This window comes from Oryza brachyantha, chromosome 9, assembly GCF_000231095.2.
Source record: "Oryza brachyantha chromosome 9, ObraRS2, whole genome shotgun sequence".
In the NCBI taxonomy this organism is placed as follows: domain Eukaryota; kingdom Viridiplantae; phylum Streptophyta; class Magnoliopsida; order Poales; family Poaceae; genus Oryza; species Oryza brachyantha.
The window spans coordinates 4,224,577-4,243,858 of NC_023171.2; the positions used below are offsets into that span (position 1 = coordinate 4,224,577).

A 19,282-nucleotide genomic window follows, 5' to 3' on the forward strand; every position below is an offset into this window, starting at 1 on the left:
AGATAGAGATCCGTTTCTATTTCTCTTTTTTCTTTTTTCACTGCCTAAATAGAGGATATTAATGAAAATCCAACCGTACAAATTTATTTTATCACCGTCAATTTATCCATACTCTAATCTAAGTAACACAAACTTAACTCTATTTCGCACTACTCGACGAATCCTACACGTCCACTATCTCCGATCGTCGATTTGAGGAATAGTATAAAGTTGAATTTTTCTACACCTCCTATTAATTGTTGTCGAAAAAAACCATATTTGAACAGCAGGATATTACAACTTAGCTACAATACCTTAAGGAAACTGTGATGTCGATCTTGTCTTTCTTAACTTTGGCAACGTCTTCTATTTTGTTTTTCCTTTTTATGATGTATTTTATCTACTTTAGAATTTGACATTAAATAGTTGAATTCTACATAAAATAAAATAATAATATTGTTTCTGTCCATTTTTATCCCTATATTTGGAACGGTCTATTTTCCATGTTGAAACAAAATCAAGCTTAAATACAAAATCAAAAAGAGGCATTACAAGTTAGCTATAATCTTTAAACAAGCATGTGTCAATCGAGCATTTTTACAACTTTCCGACTTTTGTTTAAGCATGTTGTAATACATGAGCATTTTGCTGGTAAAACAAATATATAGGGAATGATGTGGGCTCGGATGCTTCCGGACGCCTCGAGTGGAGAAAGCTCGAATTGGAGCGGCTCGATTAGGCAGTCCTAATGAATCGAGTTGAGTTTAGTTTATAGCAGTTGAGCTTAACCGACCAGCTTGTGAGCTGTTTATTTAGTTTGCTAATACCAAAAATCACTATATTTTTAATATTTAGATCTTGTTAACTAGTGTCCTATAATCACGTCCAAATATTATATTTAGTGTGTCCATTTATTGACGTTGAAAATGTGATCAACGTGTCACAAACGAAAGCCTGAGAATCACTTCTCAGAACGTTCCAGTCCATGACCTAAATTCTCAGAAAATCGGGCGTGTCAGTCAGTTTGATCATGTAACTGACAAGATATAAACAAGGAAAGCAGATAAACCCAAATCGCTATCGGCCGGACAGCCGATATCGCTTCAGGACTCTAGCCGATGCGCTAAAGAATCGGCTTTACAGGAATTTCATGATAGTATGTAAAAATATGCCCTATCGGCTGGATTATGAGTAGGATAATCACCAAATGACTCAATCAACTAACTTATCTTAAAAGACCGGACTTAACCGAGACAGTTTTAAAATCAATCAGTCGATCGGACCGATTAAGCACTTATCGCACATGTAGTTAGCAGTCGATAGGATACTAAACAAGTAATTCGAAGTAAAACTAGATTGTTGCGCTAATTACTGACACAAAACAATAAATAACTAAATACATACATGCTCACACCAGACCTAGAAGATCGGACCAAACCAAGACAGTTCAGATCTTAACATAACCATGCATGAAATCAGTATAATATTGCGATGTATGAGTAATTAAATACCAAACCAGCGTAATCCATCAACTCGCTTACTAAACGTAGTAGATCGGACCAGCTTCTATAGGCAAATCGGACCAAACTTACATAGATCGGACCAAATCGAGATAGTATGCAATCAAGACCGCGAACACGTGAAGATCTATAAGCCTAATAAATAAGCTGATGGATTACTTAGGATAATGCTGGCTAGAACTCTAGTGGTAGGCCCTCACGAGTACTCGATGCAATCTGACAGTATAAACACATCCAACTAGATTGATTAGACTAAACCGAGACAGAATCAAGTTGATAGGCTCATATCGACAGATCGAATAAAGAACTCGCGAGGACTTGATCGAGGACATATTACTACTTCAAACCAAGGATGGATTAAAGCAACAATAAGCCTCAGATAGACTGTTGACCAGCTAGACGGGAGATTGAATTAAATTGAGACAAACCTATTCTAGTCGATCGACGGGTTGACGAATACGAACTATATTGCGAAGTTGGCAAACCTCGCACCAAGAGCTCGCTTTGTCGAAAAGGTTGGCGATGCGTCGAAAGTTGTATGATCGAACTGGTTGTTCTCTTTACAAAGCCACGTGATACTCTATTTATATACCAGAAATTAACTAACCTAATCAGATACGGATCTGTCTTAGCAACTAACTTATTACACACGGACTCTAATTAGATATAAAATCCTAAACAAACTCTTAGATACAAATAAATCTATGTTACACAAACTCTGATTAGTTCCAAATCTATCTCTAACCATCTGGGCCCAATCGGACTCCAATCCTTATCTGATTCAAATTTTATCGGCTAAACCCGAACTGTCTTCAATTTATCCTTCCATCTGATTGCCTTTTTCCTGACCGATTCGGTTTCTAATCGTGCATTAATTTACGATGGCTATTTACCAAAATCTGACATTAACACTATTCTTATGTTAATATATAATAAAATAATAAATTTGTAAGTTATATAGATGATTTAAATGAGATATATGTGGTTAACGTGTCTAATAATGTGTCGAGCTAGCTTATTATCCACCACTATGGACATCTCATCCCGACATGCCTGAAGAATTGCTTGCTTCGGTAAAGTGCAGCTAGTGGAGCTGAAATTTTGCTGCTCTCTCCGATAATAACGTGGCTATATATTTTACATTTAGAATATGATTTTATCGAAATTTTAAATTGCTAGCAACATGTTCGTGTATTGCAATGATCTCATATAACTTGGAATGGGTTGTGTTTCTTTGGGGACTTTTTTTGTTCTCTCATGTTGTGCGCACACAACAACAGAAGGATAAGAGAAGAACAACTCCACTGTTAAGCATAAGTAGTTAGGAAAGATAAGATATAATCTTTTAATCTAAATAAAAGTTTTGTGAGCATTTGATAATTGTTATAGTCAAACCTAAACAAGGTTAACAAAAATTTGTCCTAGAAGTTAAATATTTATGATCAGCCAGAGTATTTATCAATATTTTTGTGAAACATCCATGATTTTCCCATATGCGTGTTGAAATTTGTTACTTTTCTATTTATTTGTGTAGATAATCAGGTTTCCCTAACAAGTTGTTTTTCGCTTTTTAACGGAATTATCTGCGTATATAAACATTGCAGCTCCTCTCTTATTCTTCGTCTTGTCCTTTCCTTCCTCTATTTTATCTGTTGCAATGTTGCTCAATGTACCCTCGTGGGAATAAACATGTGTTGCCACTCTTCATTGTTGCATGTTCATGTTGATATTTGCTCAATCACTTTGAATGACTCTTCCTTGGTGTTGGCGGTCGTTAAATACCAAATTTGACTAACAATTATCTCAGAAAATAAAAAATAACTGCATTTCTTACACATGTATTTGTGTAGAATATTGCAGTTCCACCTACCCTTATAGATTATATATAATGCAGGGATTGTCTATTAAATAAAGAAAACATGCCCAACATACAAATAAGCACATATGCACAATTAGGAGAGAGTACATGGATCGAAGCATCCAAAAACCAGAATAAAATGAAATTATAAGGGTCAATTCATCATGTGCTCAACTGGACCCACATGGCAGACTCAAAAACAACGATGGTGGCGAGAGGAGGCCACCCTGGTTCGGCCGAACCAGAGGGTCATCCAAGCTTTTAGCATTGTGGAGGTTCCCTGTGATGGTTATGGGTGAAATTGTCTCAATCAATGGTCATTCGGTTGCAATAAAAAGAGAGTGAATTCTCACTTGAACACATATACCAAGAAACAATCACTCTTTCTTTCATTTCCATCGTTCTCTAGACTAGTGGAATTTAGGCTAAGTGTAGCTTTACTCTTTGGTTTACAAATATTCTGGCAGATTCAGGTATGACTCTTCTTCTTTCTTTGCAAGACTAAGCTTAGTAATGCAATTACCATGTTTACTTATTGATGTACTCAGTTCATTTGTCGCTTTGTCAATTATATATTTCTTATTTAGTTTCTACATATGTCTTAGTTTTATCCATCCTTTGTAATCCTCCATGTTTGGGTATAGCGTACGAGTTTGTCAATTAGCTATAATTGTGCTATCAGGCATGTATGGGACTATCTCTCAATAGTATTTTGGATGTATAAAACTAAGTCTTAATCTCATATAAGTATAAGTATATATGTGTATAAACTTTACATCACAAGTATAGAAATATATTAGAAATCTTAACTCTTTTTCGTCTTTCTCCATGGCCTAATTTATCCCTTATAGAGTTTATTGTTATGTATGATGCACTCACACTACCTTCATACTATCATTTATCCATGTTTAAACTTTGGTTTAACAATCACAATAGAACCATAAGCATATTGGCCCCTTCTTTAGTTGCCATCTTACTCACAGGAAAAATAAATAACAATACCTTGAAAACTCATAGGTGAAATACTACAATAGTATCGTGCACTTGCAGATTTATCTGTGAACATAAGAAATACCAAAAAATGGCATTGCAATCCATGGTACAAAACCAACAATAAAATAGACTCAGTCCCTACAATGCATCGGTCACTTTAGGAGATCAAAATTAGATGAAATAAAAAGAATACTTGTCCATCCTCCTATCCTCTTCCCTCATACGCAGTGTGCAAACACAAACGCACGCAACACAACCACTGACTCTAAAATAACCAAAAGAATAAAACAACTCGTTTGTTAAAAGGGCCCTTGTATGCTCATACATATAGCCAATTCTTAATTATATAGGTCCATTGCAATGGACAAACATATCATGTTACTAATTAGATGAAAAACACAAAAGCATGGCATGTGTTTGTGAGATTTACCTCAAGCTCACATACCTAAGATAGGACCGATTTGAAGCAACGATAACAAATATAATGGTATTCTCTAAATGATGACAAATGAGAGCTTTGATAAATTTACGTCCTTTATCTCTTCTTCTCCATCTATATTCTTTTATTTTCTATGAGCATATTTCTCGAACTATTAATCCATGCGTTTTTACAATTTTTTAATAATAAAATTGCTTTTAGAGTCATATCAATCTTATTTATCAAGCTTTTTAGCTAATGAATAATCAATTATATGCTAATCTACCGCTAATTTCCGTACCGGTTCTCAACCCAACAAAGAATGCGTCAACATGTTTCCATACGAGGAGCTTGACAACGACAATACCGTATGTTTCTATACATGTACTCCTAACAAGCATAAAAAGGAGGAGAGGAAGATATACATAAATATTTGATAAAAGATGATAAAAACGATACGAGCATTTATATAATTTATACAGTAAAACAAAATTAACTTGCTGTTCAATTGTTGTTCCTTTTAAATTTTGTATAGAAAAAGAGGTTGGGCAGTGAATATCCTTATGCAAGAATTTTCATTTTCAATTTTATTTCTTCATCCTCAATCGAATGAAAAAACAAAAGTCCAAACAATATAGGCTCCCATCGTTTCACTTTTTGTAAATGAAAAATAATTTATAGATAAAACTTTTATATACGTGTCCATAGCGACTCAAAAGCGAAATGTGTAAAAGAAACCATAATAAAAAACCATAAAAACAAGTTTAAAATTTAATTCTAAAATTTAAATTTTAATTATAAACAGTTGCAACTGCGAAACGATCTTAATTTGATTTGAGTAGTTTAAAAACGGAAAGAGAGAGAGGGAAAAAAAGCATTCCGTTCGCTCGTACGCCGCGTGCAGGGGCGCCGCCACCCCGGGCGGCCCTGTGAGCCCCCACACAGCCAGCGAGCCACGCACGCATTCCTCCGCTTCCCCCACAAAACCCTCCCACAAATCCCTCCTCCTCCTCCCCTCTCTCTCTCCCCACCTCCGCTTCCCCCCCTGCTCTCTCTCCTCCTTTCCCCCCTTCTCCCTCCCTCCGCCCTGCTCCCCCACCCTCCCCTCCCTCGGGATTCGCTTCTCCGTCCGTCCGTGCGTACGTGCGGGAGCAGGAGCGGCGCGAGGCGGCGGCGGCGGCGCCGAGGAGGAGTCGCAGCAGCAGCAGCAGGAGGAGGAGGAGTACGTGGGCGAGGAGGACGAGGAGGAAGGATGGCGGCGGCGGCGGCTAGGGTTTCGATCCCGGCGGCGGTGCGGCGGACGATCCAGAACATCAAGGAGATCGCGGGCGGCCACACCGACGAGGAGGTCTACGCCGTGCTCCGCGAATGCAACATGGATCCCAACGAGACCACCGATAGGCTCCTCAGCCAGGGTAACCCCCAAATCCCGTCCTTTCTCCTTCCCTCCCCGCCGATCCCCCGTCGATTTGATTCGGCCCCGCTGGCGACCGAGTCTTGGCTTGCCGGGGAGGGGAGGGGAGGGGATACGATGCGTGATGTGCGGTTGGCCTCTTGTTGGCGGCCCGCGCCTGATTTGATGCTTGCATGTTTGATTTAGGGTTCTAGAGTCCGTGTCGCTGCTCTTGCAGCCCTTCCCTGCTTGGTTTCATTTGTGGGGAGTGCTGTGCAGTGCGCCGCACGAATTCTTTTTGTACTGAGCGGATATGAACAGAGTGTGGTTTGCTGGAGTTATGTTGTGTGATTCATGCCTCCTGTTGGATCCGGCTAGGGTAGGCTGGCTGCTTGCGTTTGTGACGTCCCATGGGAACAACACATTTCCTTGTTGGCTGTGTCTGATTTGTAGTGGAAGAATATGTTGCTCAAGGATAGTATGTTGCCTTGTGGATGCTGCTGCTTGGATCTGAAGTGATTGCAAATTTATTAACTGAGGGGACAGCGTTGCTTTTGGTTTCGTTCTGTTATTGCATTGCGGGCCTTGTTGGTTTCTTTAGGATGGATGCTTCAACCTTTGCAAATGGAATTTCTCATGCTACCTGTAGTTAAGTTTGCGGTGGATCCACAATTGTTTGTGGAAATTGAATCTGAATGGCCTACCGAAATAAAGATGCCATACAAGTAAATCAAACTAAACCTGTATAGAATCACTGAATCATGCTATCTTGAGTATGAAACACACAAAATTTCATTTGTCTAATTGTATGCTGGTTGGTTTTATTCACCCCATCCTTTTTGCTTCTGCTTATAAGCTAAAATTTGAATTTTCAACCTTAAATTTAGAGTTGGTTTTTGGGTTTTTTCTCCGAAGTTTATTTTCCAGCGTTGGCTTTTAGAACGCTAAGAATACATATATAAAATTTTCACAAATTATTTTTCGTTTGCAAATATGCCCAAACAATCACCCCCATTATATATATCCTTGAACCTTGATATTCATTTTATAACTGAGGGTAATTAGTGCTTTGACCCCGAGAATGCATTTTGACAACGGATAAGATTGCCTTTATCCAAAGGGGACCTCTACATGCTCATTACTGTATTTACGCTCAAGAGCTTCAAGACAAAGTTTGATGTTTTCATTATTTAACATGTGATCCTGGTCAGCCAGGTACACAAATTTGTGACTAGGCATCTTTTCATAACCTATCTTCAGCTAACCAGGAAGTATACAATCTCGTCCACTGAAGACTTTTATGTTTGCCCTTTCCGATGTTGCTTCCACAAGTAGTATTGTTAGTGTAGGTACCATAGGATGCCCCTTTGTGATTGCCTTGTGTATGTCATAGCCACTTAGAGTTTTGAAATTGTCCTTTGTGTTTCTATTTCTTGCATATTTGTCTTGATCCTTTGTGTTTCCCAATGTCTCTCTGCAAAAGCCTTCAATTAATGGGAGTTCTCATGCTCATCTAGCGGACTGTATATCCCAAACCGCGTAACACTTCCTCTGCTTCAAAAGATACATGCAAACACACTATAAGTACAGAACAATGATCTGTATTAGTAGCAGTGAGTTTTATGATAATCTAACCTCGTTCTGAGCAGCATTTTGATATTGTTGTTAGGCTAGCTCTCCTTTAAACCATATTGTGATTTTCAAATGGTGATATTATTTCATTTTAGCATCTATACTTGGTGAAAATGCAACAGCTACAACCATGGGCAATCTTATTTTGAATTTCAATCAGATTAGCTGAATATGTGCCAGAAGAACTTTAAAAACAAGCACCACATTGTGCATTAAATGGTAGTTAAGTTACTTGGTTTTGCCAAAATTAATGTTTTGGTTCAAAGTAATTTATTTCATCTTATTAGTTATTTTGCTATTTCGTAATGTGGTGTTTTCTTTCTTAATATTTAAAAATTAAGACTGTTTTGGGTTTCCCATAAGAAAAGACTGTATGGACTTACAACTAGCCTTGTAGATACTTCAGCTAATGGGTTATAGTTGGCCTTTTCGGAATGCTGGAATAGTGGAGTTTATCTCAAAGATAACTTTAAAGATTCAAGAGATCCAGCTTCTTTTTTATGATCAAGATGAACCAGATTTATTGATCGTTACATGACTTTTACCTAACCCTAGCTAGTGGTGTTAGCATGAACTTCACTATTTTTTTAATCTTTATGTATTAAAAACCAAGCTTAAATTCTTACGCCATAAAAGAACCTTGTCTTCACATGTAAAGAATGAATCTTTCTTATGTCCTATCCCCTGAGATTATGTTGAGGTAAACAGAAGTTATGGATTGTTTGAGGCATCCCTTTCATGTTTAACTGCATGCATTTTGCTGATGTTTGTCTCCCCCTTTCTAAGTTATGCACATTCTATGGAAGATGCTTGATATTGTCGAACCTTTTAACCAAAAATTCACTTATTTCAGGTGCATTCCATGAGGTTAGAAGAAAGAGAGACAAGAAAAAAGAGGTAAGTACCCCTGGTTCTGTTGCTTCTTTTTTTTCTCTTTCAGAAAGTTAGTTCCATTTCAAATGTGTGAATTCAAAAATCGATGACAGATTAATGATATTTTCCAACTTTATGATCTTTGCAATGTACCCAAGTACAATGGCCCTTATATTATTATTATTAAATCAGAACTGCTATAGATCTGTAAGCTGAACATGTGTGTTCTGGTCAGACATGTTAGATTATGTCATACCCAAATGTAGGCCCTGTTCATCTCAACTACTTCACCGGATTATTGCCGTGGATTATTTGCTCCAAGCCTCTAAAAACTTTCTTCTAATTGTTTAGACCACTTGTTCTAAGCTATTTTTAAAGTTTCTTTTGAATTGAGCCTACCACTATAATGAAGTAGATACTCTGAAGAAATAATCTGTTCAACAATCTATCTCAAATAGGGCTGTAATTGATGTGCAAAGCTGAGATGGAAACACCGTTAAGATGTTTGAGTAACATGACATGTTAGTGATGTTACAAATTAGTGTTAGATTTGTATCAAATCGGCCAACTGGACATGATTGGCAGGATACAGATACCATTTATTGAACAGGATATTTGTTAGACTACAAATTAGGCACAACTAATTCTACTTAAGCTTGGTAATATGATCGATGGAGTCTATCTAAAGTATTTCCATAGTAATGCTGTTCAACACAATATTTTCTCATCATGTTGAACCTGTCATTGTTGGTGTCCTGCTTTGCATTTTGATTCTGAATTTCTTTTGTTTTTGAGTAAGGAATTCTATAAAATTTTTCCATCATGTTGAATGTGTCTATTCTTGGTCTCCTGATATGCATTCTAATTCTGAAATCTGTTGTTTTTGAGTAAGGAAATCTATACATCCTGATATATTGGCTCATTGCTAATTCTAGTTTCTACAATTATACGACAGTTTTGTTTAAGTAACCTTCTTCTCTAAAGTGCATGAATGCCTGTTTTTCTGCTTTGTCTTATAGAACAGCAAAGAATCTACCGATGCTCGATGGAGGGCTGGGATGCAAGGGAGAGGTGGAAAGGGTGGATGGGGAAACTCTTCACGTCAACCGTCCAACTCTACCGGTATGCAAGTCATCTGTCTTCAAAAAATGAAATTCTCTTATCAAACCTGTACATGTGGCATCCATGTAGCAATTCTTCTTTTTTCAAAAGAGCAGTTTCTCTTTTGTAGTTATCTGATGGATTTTGTAATCTGTACCTTTTAGAACTGCCTGCACATTATGACTGTTATTGCCATTTGATTTTCTCCAACTTATTAATTGTATGAATATCTATAATAACTTACTACATTGAATCGATTGGATTAAGTATTCTCCTGACATTTTATAGTCACATGTTTTGATCACTTCAAGAATAGTCTTTTAGTGAAAACTTTATAACCATTCTTGCATTTCATGTATTATTCTGTGATACTTCAGACCTTACTGGGAGAAATGCTCCTGTTGAAAAGGAAATTGAAGTGAATCCAAATGTGGACAAATGTAGCAGCTCTTTACCTGTCAATCCAAACACAGACACCAAGATGTGTACTTCAATTTCAAGGTATTTATAGTGGAAAGGATCTTATCAACTTAGAATGCACCAGTTTAGACATGCATCTGACTTCTTTACCAGTTTGTCAGGTGGCCAATCAAATGGTTCATCTGAGCCTGTTGTTTCCATGGAGAAAAATTCTCTTGTGATGGGTCAGTTGCAGATATCAGATTCGAAAGGAATATCTGATTTGGAACGTACTCCAGAAAAGCTTGTCATGGCTTTAGGTCCAGATGTAAGACTATCATTAATACAATCAACACCATCTATTTCAGGAGAATGCATCCCAGCTTCAGACCCGGAACTTACACCACCCCCTGAATCCCACAGCCACGGTGAGACTGGTTCCACCAAACATGCTTTAGCAACTCAGTTGGCAGCAAGAGAAAAGGTGGTTTCTAATGATGTATCAACGGCTTTACAAGGTGCAATATTCAAGTTGGGACTCTTGGGACCTCTTTTTTGGTTAGTGCTGTCATGTTTTTAACACTTTTTTCATATTCTAGGCACCTCTCGACCTTCTGGTTCGTCATCCATTGCGGTACCTTCTGGTAGTAGTAGGCCTTCTTCAAGCTGCAGTAGTCGTGCACAGCAGTTGATCGGTGTGCAGAAAGGTACTTGATTAAAATCCCGGACTTCTAAATTTGGGTCCAATCCTTTGCATGCCATTGAAACGCAAATGATATGTTCATGTCAACTGCATTGTGATTGTTATCTTGCAATTGCTGTTTCACCTTACAAATGCAACACTAGGCAAACACATTGTATCTGCTGCTGCTATTGCGCAGATACCGGCTGCTACATTTCATTTGATATTTAATATTCTGTGTTAAGAGTATTAATTTGACATTTGGACATTTCATCAGGTTTTCACAGTCCTAATGATTATAGTCTAAAAGTCTCCCTAGTAGACATTCAGAACTCAAAGCATGCAATAGGTATACATAATTCAAACTGTTTGAATGCCATCATGCAGCAGGGAATGTGTTGCTGATAGATACTTCTGTCCACCGTTCGAATTGTTATAACCTGGCTTGTTCCATATTTTGATTTGACATTCTTTTTTTAGATTACAGTTTTGCAAATTTCATGTCACACCTGTAGCAAACGGTCAACTGAGGATGCTTCCAGTGTCATAGTTATTAAAAAAACTACTGGAAAAGATCTGTCCAGCACAGTACCTTTGAATTTTTTTTTTAAAAATTGCTGATATTCAGGTAGTATTAATAGTTTATTTACATTGGTTCTAGCCTTCTAGGGAACTAAGGATTTGAACATTTGGATCCTGGTTCCTGTCTTGCACCCTTGCCACATGATGATGAAAGCTTGCGTTGGCCTTTCTGTTGCACTAACCTGTACATGGAATCAGCATCTTCAATATTAATGCTTAAACATTATATTTGAACTTAATGCGTTAGCAGAAAACTATAAAATATTGTTACAGTAACCGCTCAATTCATCCAAAAAATCGATGATGCTAAATTATGTTATGAATAAATTATTATTTAGTTGATGTATGGTAATGTTACTATATACATAATCTATAATGCCTTTTGGTAGATAAGTCATTTTGCTAATCCTTCCGTCCCAAAATACAATCACTTCCGGAGTTTTCACACGGATCAAGGAGAGATGTGAAGTAATTGATTGAGATGGGGAGGTAGGTAGAGATAAATGAGAGGTTGTTGTGATTGGTTGAGATGAGGGAGTAGGTGGATGAGTTGCTATATTCTGGGATAATTTTTGAATGCTAGGTGTTACTATATTTGGGATGGATGGAGTATGGAAAAATAGAAAAGTGTAAGCGTTTGTCATAAAAGAAGTGGCATTGTGGCATTTGAACCATTGGTTCATGTAATTTGTCTCAACTCTCCATTTCATTCCACTTCACCACTTCCTGTGTTTAATATATACAGGTTGCTCTAAAGTTGTCAAATTCTTTATCTTGTAATGGATTATTGTTATTCGACAATTATTAAGTTACTTAGTTAAGTAATTATTTACATCTGAATGGATTATTCTCTCTGGTTGTGGATATATCCTTTGCCTTACTGATTATAGTTATTTGTGTTGTCTAGTTGTTCCAAATAAAGAGTGGAAGCCAAAATCAACAAACAAACCTGCCCATGCTGAAAATGTTATATGTGACAAAGTGCTTTCTTTGGAGACTATTTCCCAGTCAATTCTAGCATCTGATTCCATTCATAAGGAAGACACCACTTCAGGAGTGGACAAAAAGCAGAGTGATTCGCACTTGTCTGACAGGCAGCATGTCATCATTCCTGATCACCTTCAAGTTGCAGAGTCAGAAAAATATGGCCTCAGTTTTGGCAGTTTTGGTGCCTGTTTTGAGAAAGCTACAAGTGTTTCAAAAGACTCCGAAAGCGAGAAATGCTCTACACCTCATTGTGAATCGTCTCAGGATGCAGATGAAGCTGTGGATGAACCTGTTGCAAGGTCTGTGTTTGAGCTAATGCGTTCGACACCAGTAATCTTATTAAACTGTTTGCTATGTATGTTTGAGTTTGACTTATCTAAGTGTCCAATTTGTTTTCATGGAAATGCTACCTGGATATTAGTTAGTTGTGGCTCACTTCTTCACCATCCATAATGTGGCATATTAGTTGTGCCTTTTTGGTCCACTATGAATCCCAATAGGAACCACTCCATGTTTTTCCATACTTTCTTATACATATAATTTTGGGGCACTTTCACTATTCTTGGTGCATAAGGAAAGGTTCCCCTTAGCATTGTTTTGTAGGTTGCATAAAATCCTGGGTGGATGTTGAGGATAGATCCTGTGACACACAGTTTATAACTTGTGGACATAGGACTTCCCATGGGGCTTAGGAGCTTTTTAATATGTTTTTATTCAGGTTTTTAAGATGTCTGTGCTTCACTTTTGGGCCAATTTATTCCTTGAAATCAATGTTATAAATGATTGCCACCTAATTTAGGTGCTAGATGTTACCTGATACTCTCCTGAGCCTCCTTCCTCCCTGGTGCTAGTGCTAGTCATTCCTGGCTGAAAGGTAGCTGCCTTCTCTGCTAGTTGGTGACTGGGTGCTAAACACCATCCGCCTGTAGTTCTCAGTGCTTTCTAATTGCTGGGTGGACTACTTTGTATGAGTTAGTACACATCGGTTTGCCCATCGACCGTGGCTACTCTTTTCTGTTTGTATATATATTATGGTATCCGCGGGCACTGTTCTCATGGTTATACATATATCAGGTTATCTAAAATTCTAAATAACTATTGCAATGATCCTAAACCAACAATTAGTTTGTTAATTAAAGTATTTTTTGCAACTATTTTTTTCCACTCATGATTACCTATTGTATTCAGTTGCATTCATCCTTCATTTTCATTTGGTAACTGTACTGCAGTCATCAGGGTGTATCCTCTACTGTTGAAATGGCAGCTGAGCCAGATCTGCAGCAGCTGCCTGTTGAAACGGCAGATAATATTTTACCTCAGAAGGTTGATAGTTCCTCGAGTACCCCTGAAGCCGCAGAATCAGACCAATCAAATGATCCAGTAGCTTCACATGTACCGCAGGATTCAGTTGAAACTACTACATCTTACCTGCCACCACAGTCGCATGGAGATCAGACTCCACTTGAAACTTCTGAATCTCAGGCATGTCTGGTGCTTATGTGATTCAGCATTTTTCTTTATGTATCTGCTGTTTATATGCCAAATGGTTTGGTTTCTTAGAAAGATGTTGGTTTTCCTCATGCAACCAAAGGAATATTACTCCGTTCTGTTGTTCTATCAGTCACTGTGCCACAGTGACGTGCATGATTACAAAATTACTTTTGTTATATTAGATGTTTTACTCTACGTTCTTGCTGAATGCTTTTCTACATAGTAGGCATTCTAGTCGCCCATAGGCGTTCGGTCCTTAAATGTTTTGCCTTTATCCAAACTTTTATGTTATCCTACCTGACGTGAGCTCCCCAGCTCCTGAATAGATTACATGCACTTGGCCCACTATCCTCTGAACTATCTGTACTCCTGTCTAATTGTTTTATTTAAAAAATAACTTACATGACTCTGTGTGTGTCTTAACAAGTGATTAAGCACTATCAAATTACACCTACAGGTACAGCAGGCCAATGACTTTTCTGCAGGCTATTATGCACAACTTTACCGACCAATTGCTGATTTTGATGGCCGTATCTCACCATTTACTGCTTCTGGAGCTGCTGTCAAGTACGGAAGCTTGCCGGTTATGCCCACGCAAACTGGCCATGCTCAAGAGGTTTGTATTTATATCTTTTATTGTATCCCATAGTTGGTTATATTCTGGTGGCTGAGCTTACTGATGTGGAAGTATCACAATTAATTTAAAACTTTATTTATTTATAATATGTAGCTTATCTAGTGCATATCACCTGTGCCATTTAGTTCCTTAGCAACTTTCTGTTCTTCTAATAAATGGGTTAAGTACAAACCGCATGCCATTACATGCTAAAAATTAAAACATTGATCTCAATCCCAATCCCAAGAAGATAATTTCTGTTTGAAAATTGTATTTATTGATTCTTGAACCCTATACCAAGTTGTTGGGAATATATGTCTGAAAAGAAAATGTGGAATATAACAAAGAACTGTAAATTAGCTGAACAGATTAGCACAGCAAACTCATGAGAACTAAAGTTCATCTCAATGCTTGTAAAACAAATTAGTCAAGTCAGTTCTATACAAGGGTACACATTGTAGAAGGCCATTAAGACAAGTTTAATATTGCTATTAAGGATCCCTAGTTCTCTTAGGTACTATAAAAATTACTGTTCCCTTATTTTTCATCCACTCAATTTTGTCCTTATTTGCCACACCAATCTGTTTGCATCGAAAGGTATATGCAAATACCATTTTGTTTAAGGCTTGAGTTGATGGATCCAAATAAAAAAACTTTTTCTCGAGCATATGGGGATCATTGTGGAAATGGAATAAGAAAGGAAGCCCTTTACTCCACATGTGAGATGGCAAGCCAAAAAAAGAGGGAGAACAACAATGGAGAAAAAAATTGGAGCCACCAAATCCGCCACATGCAATGGATGTTCTCACCGTGGCCACCAAAAATCGAACATCCATGGCTCAATGATTCCATATTCTAGGTTCCCTTTGATTAGGCCACACATGCAGTGGATTGACATGTTCTTTCCTCTGTTAATCTGGTCCTGCAGTCCTAGTAACATAACTACCATCAGTACTGTTTCCACCCCCTACATTGATATTCGTTAGTGTGGGTGGGATACTGCTGTGTGCTTTCCTCTTCACCACAATGGTTCATGTTACCCAAAGTTTGGCTGCCAAGCACATGCAGCTGCAGCAGTGGATCATGCATGTCATTGAAATTCTTACAAACCTACCTTTGACACTGTTTGCTCACAAAGTGTTGATGTTAGTGGCATACATGAGACTCGACATTTTATTTGGTGGCATCTAAAGAAACAATATGTTTTTGATGGCATATAAGGGGGACTCACACTGGATGACAAATGAGGAATTATCTAACATTTTCTCATCAAAAGTCTCCTTCAAAGTTTGCATTTCTCGTCTTCAGTCTCTACACACATTTAATTTAGACCGAGAGTGGGAAGGGTAGGAGGGTGCGATTTATGGTAGTGATGGGGAGTTTTTAAAACATATCTACGAGTAACACTTCATTGTTCAATGCATATACATATATTTCACTTAATTGCACACCTCGGTTTGAGTCAGATTACAACACCTGTGTTGTTATGCACTTTCTGACCCCTAGATAATGTCCTAGTATCAAAATAGGAATATTAGGGGTACACACCTTGAATCCAATGACTCTCTGATAGTAGGAGCATATGATCCTGTGTGTATAATATCCTTGCCATGCATTATTTCATGTCAGCCTGGTATGCATGCTATCTTGAGTTTATGCTAACTTTTGGTTGCCGAGTGAAAAAGGTTAATTCCCTGTTTGTTTTCAGCTTAGGATTATTGCAATCTGGATTATAGAAATAATCTGAAACAAACAGTTAGATTATTATGTCAGCTTATTATAATCTAAAGCCGCAGATTACTATAATCTGATAAGCTTCTCCAATGATGCCTTTTCCAGATTATTGAGTGGCTAAAGACTCTTAGGCACTTTAAATTAATTACCATCTTGCCATGGATTGCCTACTTCAGCTTATAACAATCCAGCTTATAGTAATCCACCTTAATAATCTAGATTATAATAATCCTAAGTAAAAACAAACAGGGCCTAAGTGCATTGACATGGTTAATTTGTGTATTTATACAAAACTCTGCTGGTCAGATGCATACTGGTCTTCTTATTCCAGTTGTACTTTCTCCAATTTTATTAATCTCCAAGTACCATAGCATAAGGAACGTTGCTGTTTACTTGTGGATTTTAGACTTTTATAAGGTCTGTCAGTACTTTGTTGTCTGGATAGGCTAATAATTTCTGAGGCATTTGTATTCTTCTGTTTTGAGTTTTTAATCTTCTGTTATAATAGTTTAGTTCCTAACTGTTCTGTTTTAGTTGCCACAGGGAATCAACTCCTTTGTGCTGCCTTCAGTTGGGTCTACTCCACTTGCCACCCCAACCCCTGGAGCTGTACCAAGTTCTGTTAGTATTCCACAACAGCCACTTCAATTATTCCGTCAGCCTCTAGGTGTTTTGCCTCCCTACCCAGGTTATATCCCATACAGTCAGTATCCACTCTATGTTCCACCACCACACCCCCTTACGCATTTCATGGGTAATGCGGTGTTTCCTCAGCCCCCTTCAACTGGAGGCATGTATCCACCTGTAAGTTCAGCTGTTGCACCACCAGCCAAATATGCAACCAATACATACAAGCCTGGTGCTAACAATGGAACCCAGGCACATGCTGGAAACCCTGGTGCCTATGGAACATATGATTCTAGTCCATCCGTCTATACAAATAATGCTGTTGTGGCAAGTGGAACTTCTGTAGAGAATGATGATATCAGTGGATCCCAATACAAGGAAACTAATGTCTATATTGCTGGGCAGCAGGTAAAATTTTTATATGCATATCTATTAACAGAATTTTTAAAAGGCAGCTTTATTTACAGTTTCTTCCACCATCTTTAATTTTTAAAGAAGCCCTTTTTATTATTTGGATGACAAAGGTTGTCTTCTGAGCATTAAATCGAATAAATTCAGAGGCATCAGATTGTAGGATGTTTTTTACTGTCACATCAACTCCATGCTTAACGTTTTCTATACTAATTCAACGTCCAACAATTGTCAATGAAAATGTCAAATTTAGAAACAGTACAATAATAACTGGAAGTCTTTAACACTCCCTACAGTCATTAATGACTGGAGCGAGCAACATAATACTGGTAAGACTTTTGATTAACACAAATATCTTGTATTCTTATTTATTATGCCTGGATATTTTTTTTATCAGAACGAAGGCTCTGCTGTCTGGATTTCTGCCCCTGGACGTGATATTTCTGGTCTCCAGCCTAGCTCCTATTATGGACTGACCTTGCAGGGGCAGCACCTGGCGTTTGCCCCTGCTCAAGCTGGCCACGGTACTTTTGGAGGGATATATCACCCGGGACAGACAATGGCTGGAGCCGCTGTTCATCCACTACTGCAGCCACCACAGGCCATTGCTGGGGTTGGTGGTGAAATGGTTGGCCCACCTGCCAATGGTTATCAGCAGCCACAACGGGCCCAGATGAACTGGCCTAATTATTAACGGAGGTAGTATATTATTTCGAGTAGCCACCATAGGATGAAAAAGAACAGTTATTTGTTGGATACCTAAGTATTGGCAAAGGAGAGTTTTTTTTGAGCTTTTCAGCATAGAGGTGCCTGATCAAAGAGTGTATATATCAAAGCATGGATGATCTGCAAGGAAATGTTGCAGATTCCCAAATGGTCGAGCGCTTATTTCTGTGGTGTTATATGTTAGCTGGAACTGACCATTCAGTTAGAGACGAGGGTCCACGCAGGTTCCAATTTTTTTTTTTACCCCTTTTTGGCCTTTGCTTCCCTTCGTTTTAAGTTTGCTGCAAGAAAGCGTGGGTTATAGTTACTTTGGACATTTGAAGTTCATTGAAGTGAGCTGGTGGGATTGACGTTATTTCTGTAAAGTAAATTTTGGTGCTTCGAGAAACATGTCAGTACTGTTGTACTTCGGTGTAATACAAACAGGCCAAACCCTCGAGCTGCAGCGAAATCTTTATTCTTTTCAGACGGAAGATTTTGTGTACTAGTTCAATCTAATGTTCTATGGATGGAGCCTTTACATGCTTTTTTGACGTAATGCGCACGGAAGACAGTGTGGTTATTTGTGTGTCGTTTGAGGAATAATTAACTTTTTGCCACTCTTAGAAATAGCACTATTGTCATTGTACATGTTCAATAGCGTATCCTATGATAGTCGTGTTAAGTGTTGTACGGTTTCACATGCAATGAGCATATTTAAGAGGCTTTACTTGATTTGTCATATTAAATATAAGCAATTATGTTAGAAAATTGTTGGTAAAGAGACTACCTATTTGACTTATCATGCTATTTAAATGGCTAAATCTGATAAGTTATTCTTTCGCACATCAGGATTGGAATCAGTGGGTTCTATATAGTTGGAACCAAAGTTATCCTCTCTACCATTAGGATTTGGATAGCGTGAATGGAGCATCTCTTTGTAGTGTATGTCAATTTAGAGATGAGACCTTTTGACATAAATCACTAAATTAAGTAGAGGGTTAAATTTTTTGCAATTCTCAAGAGAAACATGATCAACGTCAGTTTAACCCTATATCACACATTAAAAAAATATAATCACCTATAAACTTATATCGGAGATATAGCATACTAATATTATAATCCTGATAACACTATGACTCAATTTAATAATATAAATATAATATTATAAATGATTTTAGATGCAATTTTATATAAACAAAAAATAAGGTGGTTTATCTATCAAATATTTGTTAATTTGATTATTTAAACAAAGTATGACAAAGTAACAAGAAATCACAA

General features: G+C 37.7%; 1 protein-coding gene across 3 annotated transcripts; it reads left to right on the forward strand.

The window, feature by feature from the left end:
• Positions 1–5,819: 5,819 nt before the first annotated feature.
• On the forward strand, positions 5,820–18,495 carry LOC102715507 (GBF-interacting protein 1-like). Of its 3 annotated transcripts, XM_015841242.1 has the most exons (12): positions 5,994–6,183; positions 8,647–8,690; positions 9,686–9,788; positions 10,145–10,268; positions 10,341–10,411; positions 10,535–10,684; positions 10,766–10,873; positions 12,338–12,716; positions 13,647–13,899; positions 14,366–14,524; positions 16,793–17,293; positions 17,694–18,495. In XM_015841242.1, the coding sequence occupies exons 1-12, from the start codon at positions 6,021–6,023 to the stop codon at positions 17,988–17,990; spliced, it is 2,352 nt and encodes a 783-aa protein (XP_015696728.1). In that variant the 5' UTR covers positions 5,994–6,020; the 3' UTR covers positions 17,991–18,495. The 3 variants fall into 3 exon arrangements, with proteins under 3 accessions (XP_006660473.2, XP_015696728.1, XP_015696727.1); XM_006660410.3 differs by having other exon boundaries at positions 5,820–6,183; positions 10,341–10,684; XM_015841241.1 differs by having other exon boundaries at positions 10,341–10,684; positions 16,802–17,293.
• Positions 18,496–19,282: the final 787 nt, after the last annotated feature.